The sequence below is a fragment of the Atta cephalotes genome (genome assembly GCF_000143395.1).
Source record: "Atta cephalotes unplaced genomic scaffold scaffold00052, whole genome shotgun sequence".
In the NCBI taxonomy this organism is placed as follows: domain Eukaryota; kingdom Metazoa; phylum Arthropoda; class Insecta; order Hymenoptera; family Formicidae; genus Atta; species Atta cephalotes.
Genome location: NW_012130116.1, coordinates 994,259 through 1,009,033, shown reverse-complemented (window position 1 = coordinate 1,009,033; position 14,775 = coordinate 994,259). Strand labels below are relative to the sequence as shown.

At 27.4% G+C, this 14,775-nt stretch overlaps 2 protein-coding genes across 2 annotated transcripts in view; both read left to right on the top strand.

Moving 5' to 3' along the window:
• Positions 1-3,675: 3,675 nt before the first annotated feature.
• On the top strand, positions 3,676-5,894 carry LOC105623042 (estradiol 17-beta-dehydrogenase 8). Its single transcript, XM_012204445.1, has 4 exons — positions 3,676-3,715; positions 4,909-5,025; positions 5,218-5,593; positions 5,678-5,894. The coding sequence occupies exons 1-4, from the start codon at positions 3,676-3,678 to the stop codon at positions 5,892-5,894; spliced, it is 750 nt and encodes a 249-aa protein (XP_012059835.1).
• Positions 5,895-9,121: 3,227 nt separating this feature from the next.
• The window catches only part of LOC105623041 (nose resistant to fluoxetine protein 6-like), a 20,519-nt gene continuing 14,865 nt past the window's right edge, over positions 9,122-14,775 (top strand). Inside the window, exon 1 of the mRNA XM_012204444.1 lies at positions 9,122-9,443. Coding sequence (XP_012059834.1) covers positions 9,122-9,443 — 322 coding nt within the window. The remainder of the gene's footprint in view (positions 9,444-14,775) is intronic.

The following is a 14,775-nucleotide window of genomic DNA, read 5'->3' as shown; positions in this document are numbered from 1 at the left end:
AGTAAGTAGGTAACGTAACGTAACGAACGAACGAACGGAACGACGACACTACGTACGGACGAATATATATATATATATACTACTTATATATAATTAATATATATATATATATATATATATATATATATATATGACAATCTCATAATTTTTACGAATTCATTTACTACAGTAATTATATTTTGCGAATAACTACTCTTATATTCATTACGCTGACTAGTAACTTTTATATTTCTAATTTTTTATTAAAAATTAGTAAAATATTTTTAAAAATCTCGAATTTTTCGAAATGCATTTGATGACCTCGTTATAATATACAAATGACCCAAGTGACGTCATAAGTAATCCGATAACATTCGGAAAGAAATTTTAAATTGTCTCCTTTATGAACCGAATTCGAAAGAAATCGAATTAACGCGCTGCATAATATTGAAAATCTTTTGGAGAATGAATTAATTCAAATAATCAAAAGACAGGAATTTGGAAAATGTTTCAATTTTCTTTTTACGCAATAGTCACAGAACTTTTGCTGGTACTTATTAAAAGAATACTTCCAAAGATGTCAGAAAACAAGCATCAGCACTTGCTCAGTCTTACCCTAAAACAAAAAAAAGATATATAATTTGAATGGTAATTTAAGGATCACTTCTAATGGATGAGTCACAATGGATTAATTTCTAATTGATCTGTTAATTAATTTCAACATAAAAAGCTTCCTACCTTTTGATAAAGCAGTTTCAATTTTGGTTTTCTCAATCAGAAAGCAAATTTAAGTTATATTGGATCCAATCAAATAAAGTACAATTCCATTATTCCGGTATTTAGACAAATAGATTATATTTTGATTTTTATTATTAAAAATCTATCTGAAAAAGATATTCAATTTTTGAAAATGACATAATTAGTTGATTCATTGATTTTATTATTCAAAAAATATTGAATTACTTTTTCATCGAATTTTTATCTTTTTTTTAGAAAGACATTTGATTGTCTATGTCGCTAACACAAGATCCATAGTATGATTAATCATATCATGGTTAAATTATACTTTTCTTTTAAAACTTGTGTGTGTATATATATATGTATGTGTGTGTGTGTGTGTGTGTGTGTGTGTGTGTGCGCGCGCGCGCGCACATTCTACACATATCCATTCAAGATAAAAAAAAAATGATTATATTTCCTTATCGTTACTTAAAAAATATATTATGATACCATTATTAATAAAAAACATCAATTCATTAAAAAAAGTAAGAATAACAAGTAACATATTACATTCCAATTCTATATATTTTCTTTTAGAAATAGATAATATTCAGCTAAATAAAAAACAATTAATTTTTTACCATAAGAAATTTTGGAAATTTCTATTTCTTGTTCAATATCGAAATGGATTAGTGTCCAAAAAAAATAAATTAATTGTTACAGATAGAGGCAAATAACAATGATAATTTATCTCATTATCATTCAGTTGCTGATCTCAATTTTTTAGTAGATGTAGCTCAGATATTTTCTTTTTCCCTAAAACATGAATACAAAAATGCATATTCTGATTTTTTTTATTTACATGGATCCAAAATTCATACTTACAGATCTAAAATTCTACGTACAGCTTAGTCTACATCATTCCAATGGATATTTTATAATGTTCAACAATTCAGTTTAGGGGCAACTTATTGAATCATTTGGATTTTTGGTTGATATTAAATGTAAATGTCTTCTTGATTCTATTGTAGAACTATTATATAACAGAAAAATTTTGTATATACCTTAAAGTCATATTATTCCAGTAAACTTATGTTATGAAATTTTAGCAAAATTTTTGGAGTAAATATCTAATTTAATTTTATCTCAGATTTTATAAAAATATGCTCAATAGTTTTTTATGCACATAACAGAATTTAAAAAACAAAAATAGATACACACGTTAATTAAAGGGATGTTTCTGCAGGAAATCGGTATTTTACTGTAATGAGATATAGGCTACTTTCCTTTTAGGAAACAGTTGATATAAAATATTGTTTTATGTTTGTTATTTCATTGAGTAGAATGATAGAACGTTAGTATAGATTGTCTTCTAAAAGAAAAGCAACCATAGTGTTATATACATTCATGCTGTGGAACTCGTCTATATTTGTGAGATTTCCTAACCTAAATAGGATATTATATTTAATGCATTACAATTTTTACGATTTTGAGTGACTTTTTTAAAGTTCTTATTCTACACACAAAACGTTAGTGGTAATTAAGCATATTTTCATCAAAATATAAGATATGAGAGTAAAACCAAATATCTTTTTAATCAGATTTCCTAATTTGATTTCTGTTATTCAATTTTTATAATCGAAGCATATAAAGCAAAATATCATGTTCTTACCAAAACTCTTTCATTTTATAGGTATTATTTCAATATTGGGAGAATTTGGAAGAATGAGGAATAAATTCTAATAAATTCCTCAGAATCACAGAACAACGGTATACTCCAGTATGCTCCAATATACTCAATATACGACGCATGCGTAAAGCTGTAATGATGCATTCACACTATACAGTGCGCAAATATTCGATGTACGACGATACGATAGGTATTCAATTGACGCGTTCTCAACAATTAAATAAATGCTCGCTGCTATTGGTTTCTTCCACTATAATTTTGCCAACAGATTATTATTTATTTTTGTACCTCGACTTCGAATTAACAAGATGTGAATTATTTTCGTGTCATTATTCTGAATATATTATTTATATTGCCATAATCTGTAAAAATTAACCAATCACAGACAAATAAAAGAGGAATAATCGACTATAATTGGTCAATTCCTACAAATTACAAATTTAGATTATCAATTATTATATTCTTTTAAAAATATATGCATTAAAATATATGCGTTAAAGTTTTAATAACAAATTCTTTATTAATGTAATTATTAAAATATTTTTATATATAATATAAAATATAGTAGAATTTCTATGTAGAATTTCAGACATGCTCCTTGGTGCCCCTGTAAAGCTTAATTGTGCCCACAATGCTAGAAATCGATCCGAAATCTCGGATAAAATTAACAAATCACATTTGAACAATTCAATCACATGACCAATGCGATTGGTCAACTCTTCCTTTATGAGATTTCAGACTGATTTCTAACATAGACACAAGGCTTAAGAAAAGATCTTAACGTATTGGCAAGACTGCAATGTGAACATCGAACGAATTTACAGAACACAGAAGTTCGAACGTTATTATTTATTGCAAATATCGCATAAATTCGATTATTATATGCAACGAATATTGAATCTGATGGAGTACTGATACTCGAATGGAATGAAGGAATTCAAGAATTAAATGGCTTATATTTACAAATAAAATATGTATTCGAATATCTGCTAATTATTCGTTATGTACTCAGCTTTAAATATCTTTAATATATTAATATTTTAAGGGCCGATTGTTCCATCTTTTGATAAATTTTACCTGTTAGATAAATATCTGGCAATCTGTTATTGGATAATTTTGCTATTTACTCAACAGATAAAATTTACCAAAATATGAAACAATCGGGTCTAAATAATGCTGAATCGGCTCCGAGGAAAGAGCGGAGGCCATTTTACAACAAAGATTAAATAATATTCAGTGTTGATTAGCACCTTGTTTATACGAGACCTTCCAATTATACTTACGAAATGTCGAAGCTCGTAGCTGGAAAACTGGCATTTGTTACCGGTTTGTGCATTTTTTTTTTATATTAAAACTGCTTATAACTTAATTAAAATTACTTTTTTATACTTTATTAAAACTTAATTTTTAATATTAGCTCATAACTCGATTAGATTAACAAATTAATAAATTCACAAATTAATAAATTCAATTAGATTAACAAAATTAATTTTAAATATTCTATCATTTTTTCTGTAATCATTTTGTTTATATAATATTTTAATTATATCATAAATTGTATCGTAAATATCGAGTTAATTGTTAGCATTTAACAACTCAGCAGATTTGATATATTTTTCAGGCTTCAGCGTTTACATGTTGATAACATTGAATCATATTTAAAAAGATACAATGATTTCAATATCATATTTAGATGAGAGTATATATTCATTTAATATCTTTTTGTATATAGAAACAAAGATTTAAAAAACAAATACGCTCGCTACTCTGTTTAAGATTAATATAATTAAGCGACTAAATAACTAAGGAGAGACGTATTTAAAGGTTAGGAAATCTGTTATACCGATGAAAAATAAAAGATAGAGCATGCGTTAAACCTACGTTATAAAATAATGCGCGAAATGTAATAATATGTAATTTTAACATAATTGATGTCTCTATGCAATAAAAAGATATTTTATAATAAAGTGGACATTTTGTTTTACATGAAAAATTTTTATTAAGATGATAAGTTATATAACTGTACGATTTCTACATAGTTTTTCAACTTTTCACGCGAAACGAAGTTTCTCTTCACATTGCTTGATCGATACACAGTGTATTGCGTATAATAAACACAATATACTACTGAACGAAACATATGTGAAATAGTATATAGATTTTTTATTTTTGAAATTTTAAACATTACTACAGAAATATAAAATCAATTATTTGTTTTAATAATTAAAAAGATCATATAAAAATATTGCTTATATTTATACTTATATTTATAAATATATGAAATTGCAATTTTCTTACAGCAATTTTTTTTAATTTTTAACATTAAATATCTTAAATATCTTTTAGTAATAATAATAATAATAGTACCAAAATTTAATGTTAATATTTCACAATTTCATTATTCTTTCCTTATATTTATGTGAAAAAAGTTCATGTCAGGTAAATAATATGTGAAATATTCATATAAATATAATCTTGAAATCTATAACACAATTTTGACTTTTTCAATTATGTTACAGGTGCTGGAAGTGGTATTGGAAAAGAGGTATGTCGAGTTTTTGCCCGAGAAGGCGCTATCGTTGTCGCAACCGATCAAAATATCAAAACTGCTACTGAAACTATAGCCACTTTGGAAGGTCTATGTGATCCTATTAATTTTTTTTTAATTTGAGATTGAAACCGATATACAGAATTATTATATCTTTGTATTTACAAAATTTCAATTACCTTAAATTATATCTATTTTATTTTTAACTTAACAATTCTGTTTTATTCTATAACTATTTGTTACATTAATCATTTCAATATTTATTAATATTTTATTGTAGGTGCTGGACATACTGCATTGGATGTTCAAGTCACTGATCGGAACAGTGTGGAGACAGCATTTAAACATGTCTTGGAGCAATTTTCAAGACCACCTACTGTCATTGTTAATTCAGCGGGCATTATACGAGATAACTTTTTAATCAAACTCAGTGACAATAATTTTGATGATGTAATCAATGTCAATTTAAAAGGTACTTTTCTAGTTATGCAAACTGCAGTCAAAGCAATGATAGAAGCAAATGCAACCAAAGATTCCTCGATTATCAATATCAGTTCAATTGTCGGTAAAAATGGAAATATTGGACAAAGTAACTACAGTGCGTCCAAAGCTGGAGTTGTAGCTATGACAAAAAGCGCTTCTATGGAATTTGGACAGTATGTATTAGATATATATACATTACTTTATTTAAAATATATAAATTTCTAAATGAAGAGATAAATATATTGCATTTTCTGCAGATTTGGTATTCGAGTGAACGTAGTACTGCCTGGATTTATAGATACTTCTATGACTATGACTATACCGGATAAAGTTAAAGAATTATTTATAAAAAATATATCATTGCAAAGAATGGGAAAGCCACAAGAAGTAGCAGAAGTTATTGCATTTTTAGCTTCTGATAAGAGTGCTTATATAAACGGAACATCTATTGAAGTTACTGGAGGAATACATTAAGTTTTTATTACGAATATTAAATATCTATATTCTTCGGTATTTAATAATATATTATTGTATCATTATTTTATTATCATTTTATTTTATTTATGTTGTGACATTTGCTAACATTTTATTATATATTGCTTTCCCATTACTTTTTTTGAGTTATATTAAAAACTAATTTATATTATTAACTTTAAATGGGAAAATAATATAAAATGTTAGCGAATGTTATGACATGCTAAACGAAATATTGAAACAATGCGATTTAAGATGTGCAAGGTTGTTATTTTATCTAGGAAAGTGATCTCTTTTTATCATACTTATTGAATAAGTATAATAAAGAACAAATATTGGAAACAGTTGAAATGCAGTGACACAACAATGCACATGCATATATAAAGGCTCTGTTCTGTCAAATGAATAATACGCATAATGTATCATTTTACTCTTGTCGTTCACCGAATATTAAATAAAGATAAAACAAAAATAATTATGCATATCACGTGCTTTAAGGAACCGGAGAGATAGACACGTATTGATATACATATTAAAAAAGACAATATAAATTAATAATTATATTAATATTATATAATATAATATTAATATAATATTAATAAATCTGATATATCTCAAAAAAATGCCTGACAAGTAAAAAAAACCAATTTAAAAAATGTCTTTTTTCCATAGATGTATAGAGTATTTTGATTTTTAAAACTTATCTTTAAAATTGTTTTATTAAAAAGATAAAATTTCAATTAAACCTAATTAAACTTAAATAACGCGTTATAAATTTTCTATTTGACAGAAAACTATTTCGCGAAAATTATTAAAATTATGCTTATGCTTATTATACCATATATTATTATATAGAAAATATACATATTTTTATATATAAAATATATAAATAAATAAATTATTTACAAAAATACTTGTTAATATTACATATACAAAATTAATTGTAAAAGTATAATATTAAGAATATTAAATGTTTGCAGTGAGATGTATTTTTCAAAAATTATGAATGAAATATAATTAAGTCAAACATAAATAATCTTTTTTAAAGACGTATGTAGTTCTAAATCGTATCACTTGCATAAGCAAATTATAGTTTATTAAATTGCAATATTACGTGATTTTTCATTTTTTTATTTCAATGACTATTTCAATGAGTATTTGCATAAAAATGTAGTAAACCATTTTCTCTTTTTCATAACTAATGCTAAATGTTTTCTACATTATATATAATTGATATATATTTGTAAATTGAAATGTTTATGGATAGAAAATACTCTATAATTGGAAATACTCTATAATCGGAAGTATTGAGAAAATTATTTTTAGAAACTATTTATTATGGTAAATGAATGATTAATACGATCGATCTAAACACCCCGTAATTATAGTAATACTATAATGTTTAAAAAAGATTTTTTTTTTCATTTTTTTCGATATCACAGATGATGTTCATAATATCGTCAGAGAGTCCCAAGAAGAAAGAAGTTTCAGCATGACTGAACAACCAATGATAGTTTGTCAAAGGATTAGTAAGAGAGAAAGAGAAGATATCCTCTAATAGAGAGAAAGAGAAGACATCCTCTAATAATATGAAATTTCACAGTGAAACTTCTAGGGTCCATCATTAATCCAACACGAAGTCATGCGAAACGATGCTGAAAGTTTTGCAATCCATAATCGGAAACAGCATAACAGCCATACTGTATTTTGTTCCTCGTACATTATTTTAGCACTAGCTACTTTATTATTGCTAATTGAAATAGATGGAAAATAGTTATCGTAAATCAATTTTTAATTAAAAATATCTTTGGTCGCTATTTTATAACTTATTTCTAAATGTTTTGGAATAATGTTACATTTTGTCATTTAAACATAAAATTACGAAATTGCTTCAATATGTATGTGTATTACTTATTTATCAAAAAGATATAACTTTTATATTATATAAAAAAATTTTTAATCGAAATCGACAATGCAATGCTAATTTCAATTAAAACTGATAATATGATACTAATCAGATACATTTTTCAAACTAAACACCAGCTCTTGTCGGATAACGCTACTTGCGAGATCAAAATTACAGTTATGCAACGTTCTTATACTTTTAAAATGTAGTAATGACGCACAATTTCCAGGAATTTCATTTATACACGTGTATATTTCTCGAATATAAAAAATTCATAAATGCAGACTTATTCTTTTCAAAGCCGAAGTTTTGAAATAGGTTTAAAAGAGTTCCATCTTTACATGAGATTGTATAAAAGATGAAATATATTGCTTTGTCGATGATTATGCAAATTTTAATCGATTTCTTTAGCATTTTAACAATAGATCTAAATTGAATTCCACAACGTGGAAAACGTTTTTCGATCATAAGATTATGAATTCTAATAGTGAATTCTTCAATAAATAAATCAGTGCGATTTTTATCAAAGATACATGAAAAGCAGCTCTTAGTTATGCCATTCAATTACTTCAAGATAAAATCGTAAAATTAGTCTTAATTGACTGAGAAAAGTCTCATGTTAAGTGACTAGAATGCACGCGAACGCACGTGTCGATGAGTTCGCGCTATCTCGCACACCGACCACTCTAAAGGTTTTCGATTTTCACTCCACAGGGAGACTTCGCCCCACCATCATTTTCATTATAATACCGCGAGAACATTTCAGAACCATTGGTCGGACCACAACCGGCCCATACAGTTGATCCGTGGTCATCCAGCAGGACAGAAGGATCCATTTGAAGACGCACGTAGTCGATCATCTTTTTTATATTCATTTTTTTCTCTTTCTTTTTGAGAGCGGACGTAACAACATAAACGTCTGAAAATTATCATGAACTTAAAAAAGTCGCATTATCGGGATTCTCTAGGCAACTCAGAAGTGAAGATGCAAATATAACGCAGTCTTGTTCAGACGTGATTAAGGGCTCCAAATGTTGAAATAAATACGCAAGTTTTTTTGACAAATTAATAATATTTCTTGCAATGTCACGAGCATCCTGACAGAAAATCGATATTTTATTTGTTTAAAGTTAAATATTTTGTGAATTTTTGTCAGTAAAACAAGAAGACCGACTGCCAGAAGAAGAGAAAATTTTTTGCTGATCTTGACAATCGATTTCAAAGATTTGCCTAAATATCGATTATGTGGATCTAGTGAATCTCGCTCAAATTTTTTGTAAACGCTAAATATATTTTTTCTGTGAACATTTATGAGATAAATATGGGGAGCATAATGCATCTGCCGTTCCTAACTTTACTCATATTTTCCGCGATCTATGTTTCTATTCATGCCGAAGAAATATCTACAAATATTCCGAACAATGCTGCAGAGGAACCGACTCTTCGAGTACGAAGCTTGCCAATGATGATCAATGTAGTTGAAAAAAACTGGACCAGTCTGTCGGAGATGTTAGATGTTTTTAGTGCGCGTAATTTAGTAAGAAATTGGATCGAAGGAAAGTATTCGGTCGGAGTACAATGCGGTAAAGACATTACGACATACATCGATGCTCTAAAGAATGAAGAATTATGGGCTCTTAAAGGTAAGCTCAACCTTTCCATTTTTGTTCATTAATACTAGTTTATTGTTCAATTGAACTGTTATTATTTTAATTCTAATTTTACAAATTCTCAAAAATTGATTAATGTCTCTCCTTTCTATATATTAAAAAAAATATTTTTTTCTTTTTAATAAATTAAGATTCTTGTGAAAATTGTGTAACTCAGTATAAAAAATAAATAATAAATATATATATATATATTTTTTTTAATGTTACCATGTATATAATTTTGATACAATTTTTATCGATTGATTTAAAGTGGCTTATTTATTTATTACAAAAATAGTAATATTGCTTGTTGATCAATTTCTCTAATTATTTTTATTATATTCTCGAAAATAATTTGAGAAGTTATTTGCTAATATAAATTATATTTATAAGAGTAAACTATCGGTTTTTATCAATTTATTAATTGTTTTATAGTTTATTTAATCAATATATAAATATTATTTTAAATCATTTATGTTTATGTATTACTCGTAGCTTTACGTGGTAGTTATATCTTCTATCTTGTAGTTGTATCTTCTTCCTTGAAAAAGGAATGAACGATCAAAGTAGATAACCTTCATCCCTTTTTTACTACAAGAACAGGATTCTCTTCATTCTTGAAAGTTGTTTGCCATGCACAAGAAGTTATTTTTGATAAAATACAAGATGTTGTTTTTGATACATATAATTTTATCACAATGAAATATACTTTAAATAAAATAATGGATATACATTGATTTCCTATTCCGAGTAGATTTTTATCTTTAATTTTTTGTTTTCTTAATTAATTGCTACAATTTGAATTACAAACTTATATTTTATAATTCGACGTTATCGATGCCTCTAGTTACATAATTATTATATCTATTTTTACGTTATAACAAGTAATAATATAAACTCAATAATACGAGTTATTACTTTACATAAGCAATTACATTATACTAGGCATAATATATTTAATTTTTGATCTGATTACATCGTACTCTATCTCATATCGAACGTTTTGTACGTGCCGTGTGTATATGTAACTTCCTATGCATTACAACTTTCTCCCTCATGCAGCTTTCTACGTTACATTGCACTGCAGATAATCTGCTAAATCATTTGGTGAGATGTGAGTTATTCGAACGATCCCCTTCCAGTTGCATCACGATTGTGGGAATGAAATGTTTGCACGGCATATCTCGAAATTGTTCACCGTTTATTATAATGATAGAGTCTTCGAATTTAATTTGGCAGAATTCTAATTTGAGAACTCTATCAAGGAAAATATTTAATGTTAAATATGGCGAAGCCAATAGATTATGGCACTCTTTTCGTAACTTTCCCCGAGTAAATATCGATTTTGGGTTTGTTGGAAAAGTTTACCGTTAAGATTAAAGTCGGTTAAAGAGAAGTTTTGAGAACTGTTCTCGCGCTATACAGTTACGTGCGGCAGAAATGGGACACGCCGACGTCAAAGTCATGTTGATAAACTGGCCAGGAACATTCTCACTAAACAATGTCTGCTTTCCGGTTTCCTCCCGTTTGCCTACTTTCGTCACGAGGTTTCACTTTTAGCGAAGCGACACAAGAAAGAACTGATCAAACGTGTCGGCTTCACGTGAAACAGTCGATGCGATTTCATTTAACAAGTCACGCCTTCGATGCTCTTCACTTTCCTTGATCAATTGATACGTTTGCTGAACGTACATAAATTGCAAATCGCGATTGCTTTTCTTTTTAGAAATATTAAGAACATTTTACTTGTCCGTCGTTGGATTTTTTATTTTAATTTGATTTACTCGAACATCAGTAAATTTTTATCCGAAAGGATATGTATGTATATTAATTGCATATTTGTTACAATATTATTTTTTGTTAAAAAAAAACATTTATTATTGAAAGAATATCTTTGATATTTAAAAAAATTTTTTTCTTAAACTACATAACAAAATTTAAGAAGAAATTTGCAGGACCTAATTTCATTTAGAAATTGATATAATTGAAGTAATATTAAAATATTGTAGAATGTCGAATTTTCTTAAGATGCTGAAATTACGATTACAATCAGTCGTTACGTACTTTTCCTTTCAACATTATGCCATATGAAAGTAGTGCGGCGAAAGTAAAGAGATGAGGTTTCAATTACATTTTATTCGATACATAAATATATAAATATATAAATATTTATTAATTATACGTTTAATCTTATACATTTATTTCTTATAAATAATGAAATAAAATTCGCAGGAATACCAAAAATATTCCTAAATGTATTTAGAGAAATCAATATATTTCAAATTTAAAATTAAACATATTTTAATGTGATATATATTATAATTTGTTGCTTATATAGAATATATTTTAATAATATTTATGAATATTATTAAAGAAATATTTGATTTATTAAATTTAAATATTTATATATCATTAATATTCAAATATTCATGCATAAATGACGCATAAATGGAATGAATTAATTGATCTTTATAGATTTTAGTTCTAGTTTACTAGTTTTAGTTTATATTTATTTCAAAGAAACTTTATCTGTTCTTGAATCTTAGCTGCAAGATATTCAAATCATGCTGCTAACTGTGCACATTATTATTAAATAGATGCTTGAAATTTGAAACTATTTAAATCATTTCAGTATATCTAAATAAACACGCCCTCTTTCTTCATATGAATTTCTTCACAAATAGGAACTTAAGAAAAAAGCCATCTGCGGTTCGGATAGATTCAAGATTTTAAGTGGGTCAGGGTTTCTTGCGTAAACAAAATGCTAATATCATGACTTTAGAAAAAGTTATTTTAAAAATATCGACAACACAATTCGTGAAAAGAAATCAATAAATGGACATTTTACATTAAATAGTACAATTTTTGCAAATGAGCACGTGAGATTAATTACCGTTTTCTCTTTCTCTTTCTCTCTCTCGGTGATCATCTACGATCATATTGCGTGTATAAAGATCCAATCAAGGTGAAGAAGATGAACTAATATAAATAAACGAATTTCATTGAGCGTGGATGACGTTGCAAGTTTGAACGAGACTTTATATCAATGAATCAGATTTCATTTCTTATTGATATAAGAGACAAAAGTTCATTACGCTCGCTCATATTCGTTGAACCATTGTGAACGTTTTGCCCATCATTCGTCCTTGCCAACTTGGTCTAAGTCCACCTTGAAGCAGTCGACTACCGGAAAGCATTCTCCTTAACCGGCCACTACTTTCACTCTCCACGAGCAACGTGGTATTCGCGAATTTCACGAACTTAATGTACGAGGAAAGGTGAAAGGCTCCGCTATGCTATAATGAGAGAACATTATCCGAGGAAAGCATAATCGTTATGATGTTTGAAGGACCATTTGTTTCGAACGACGCCACTCGCGCTCTTTTAACATGAACGCGTTACTATCTATTTAGCGCTGGCTGCGCTGTGTCTAGAAAATGTCACTTCCTGGTTTCTACAATGTTATATTCAGCAGATTTGACCTGCTGAAAAAAATGCCACACATTATTATTATTACCTAATGCTATATATGTAAAAAGCAACATAAAAGTCATATCCTGTATATTTGCAGAGACAAAGATATTTGTAAAAATGTACTTGATGTAATAAAGTTACACATTCTGTTTATTTATTTACAGAGACAAAGATGTATGTGAAAGTATTTCATGTAAAGCCTAAATATTTTTAGGGTATTTCTCAAGTTTCTATAATTACAAAAAAAAAGAGATACAAAATTTTATTTTTTTGAATCGTCCAATTTTCTCGTGGCCTTGAAAAGTGCCAATCACAAGATCCATTCAAGTTACGTAAATAATCTCTCTAAGTAATTAGATAAACAAAATTATATATACTAAGTAAATACGTAAGTATACACGTTTTACAAAGACGAGTTACAAAGACGGAGATGTCACTTGACTAGTATTAGAAAGTGGTGAGCCCAAATCGGCATTGCAATTATCAAAATTATACTATTTGAAAAGAGAAAAAATTACATGACAGCGACAGTGGCAGCCGGCGGCGATGACATCGTAAGCTTTCGCTTTCGCGGAAACGCGTTTGTGTTACTGGCCAAACAACTTGTTCCTCGTCAATATCCTGTTTATTTGCACGTATCCTCGTGATTACGCACAGATATAAAATTTATCATGTGTGATGATTCGCATTTTTCCGAAAGTGAATTATTATATTTACATTAAATCAAATATGTTTTAAATTATATAAAACGATGAAAATATTTGATCAATTACTGATTCATATTAATAAATATTAATTAAAAATTATTTAAAATTTTTAAAATTTTCTTTTTAGAGCTAGAACTAAAAAAAAAAACAATAGAGAAAATTTCTTTATGAGCGACCTTTCAGATAAGCGAATATGTTCCCGTTATACATACGAGTAAAGCTGATTAAGTAATTCCTATGTTATAATATTACGCTATGTGCAGAAAAACATTAATCACAGATTTGCAACTGACAGTGATTGATACTAAAATTAAGTAAAATTAACTTATCGATCAAATGATCCCACAAAAATATCGTTAATGGAATTGTTATTCGTACCTTCCATGTATTTCATGACAATCTTATTTTATTTCAGACGGAAATACATTCACTATAGCAATTTATTACTTTTGTACACTGAGAAAAATGTTTTTGTACAACAAACAAAATGTATTTAATTAGTATACAAATGTATGTGATTATAATCAGAATTCTAATTATAATTGAATTACTGGTTATCTCGACTAGAGCATTTGACAAAGTTAAATATAAATATCTGATTTGCAGGGTTGGCAAATAATACATTACATTCTCAGATAATATTTTGCCGGCATTTTGCTGAAAATTTACTTAAAAATGTTGTAAGCAATTTGCCAACAAAATGAATCCTTTGATGCAATATTGCAAGCAAAGAAACACACAAACTGTAGTAGAATAATTTTACAGTAATTTTGTGGCAACAATTGTGGTAAAAGTGTTTGATTATAATAATATTGCGACAAAATTGAAGCAATTTTGCTTATTATCAAAAGTACAAATTAATTTGTTAATTACAACATGTAGGCAAAATTTTATTTAGCAAATAAAATTTGCTTTTGTTTTTGTCAACATTACACAATAAGTATCAGCAAATAAACTGCTTTATTTTTGCACAAAATGTTATTTAGGTTATAACGTCGTTACAAGTTATTACAAGTTACTTTTTTCGATAACGATTGGATAATATTTTCCTCTGAATACGTTCATAGTAACACAGTTACATTTTTGGAATAATGGTAACGATTTTACCATTTTATTATCATTACTTTATTTCTATTTACGTTTAA

Bases quoted from the DNA above. Each gene is read 5' to 3' on its own strand.
- LOC105623042 (XM_012204445.1), top strand. From the start codon at position 3,676: ATGTCGAAGCTCGTAGCTGGAAAACTGGCATTTGTTACCG. The intron at 3,716-4,908 runs GTTTGTGCATTT...ATTATGTTACAG, and splicing joins AAAACTGGCATTTGTTACCG to GTGCTGGAAGTGGTATTGGA. The intron at 5,026-5,217 runs GTCTATGTGATC...ATTTTATTGTAG, and splicing joins AACTATAGCCACTTTGGAAG to GTGCTGGACATACTGCATTG.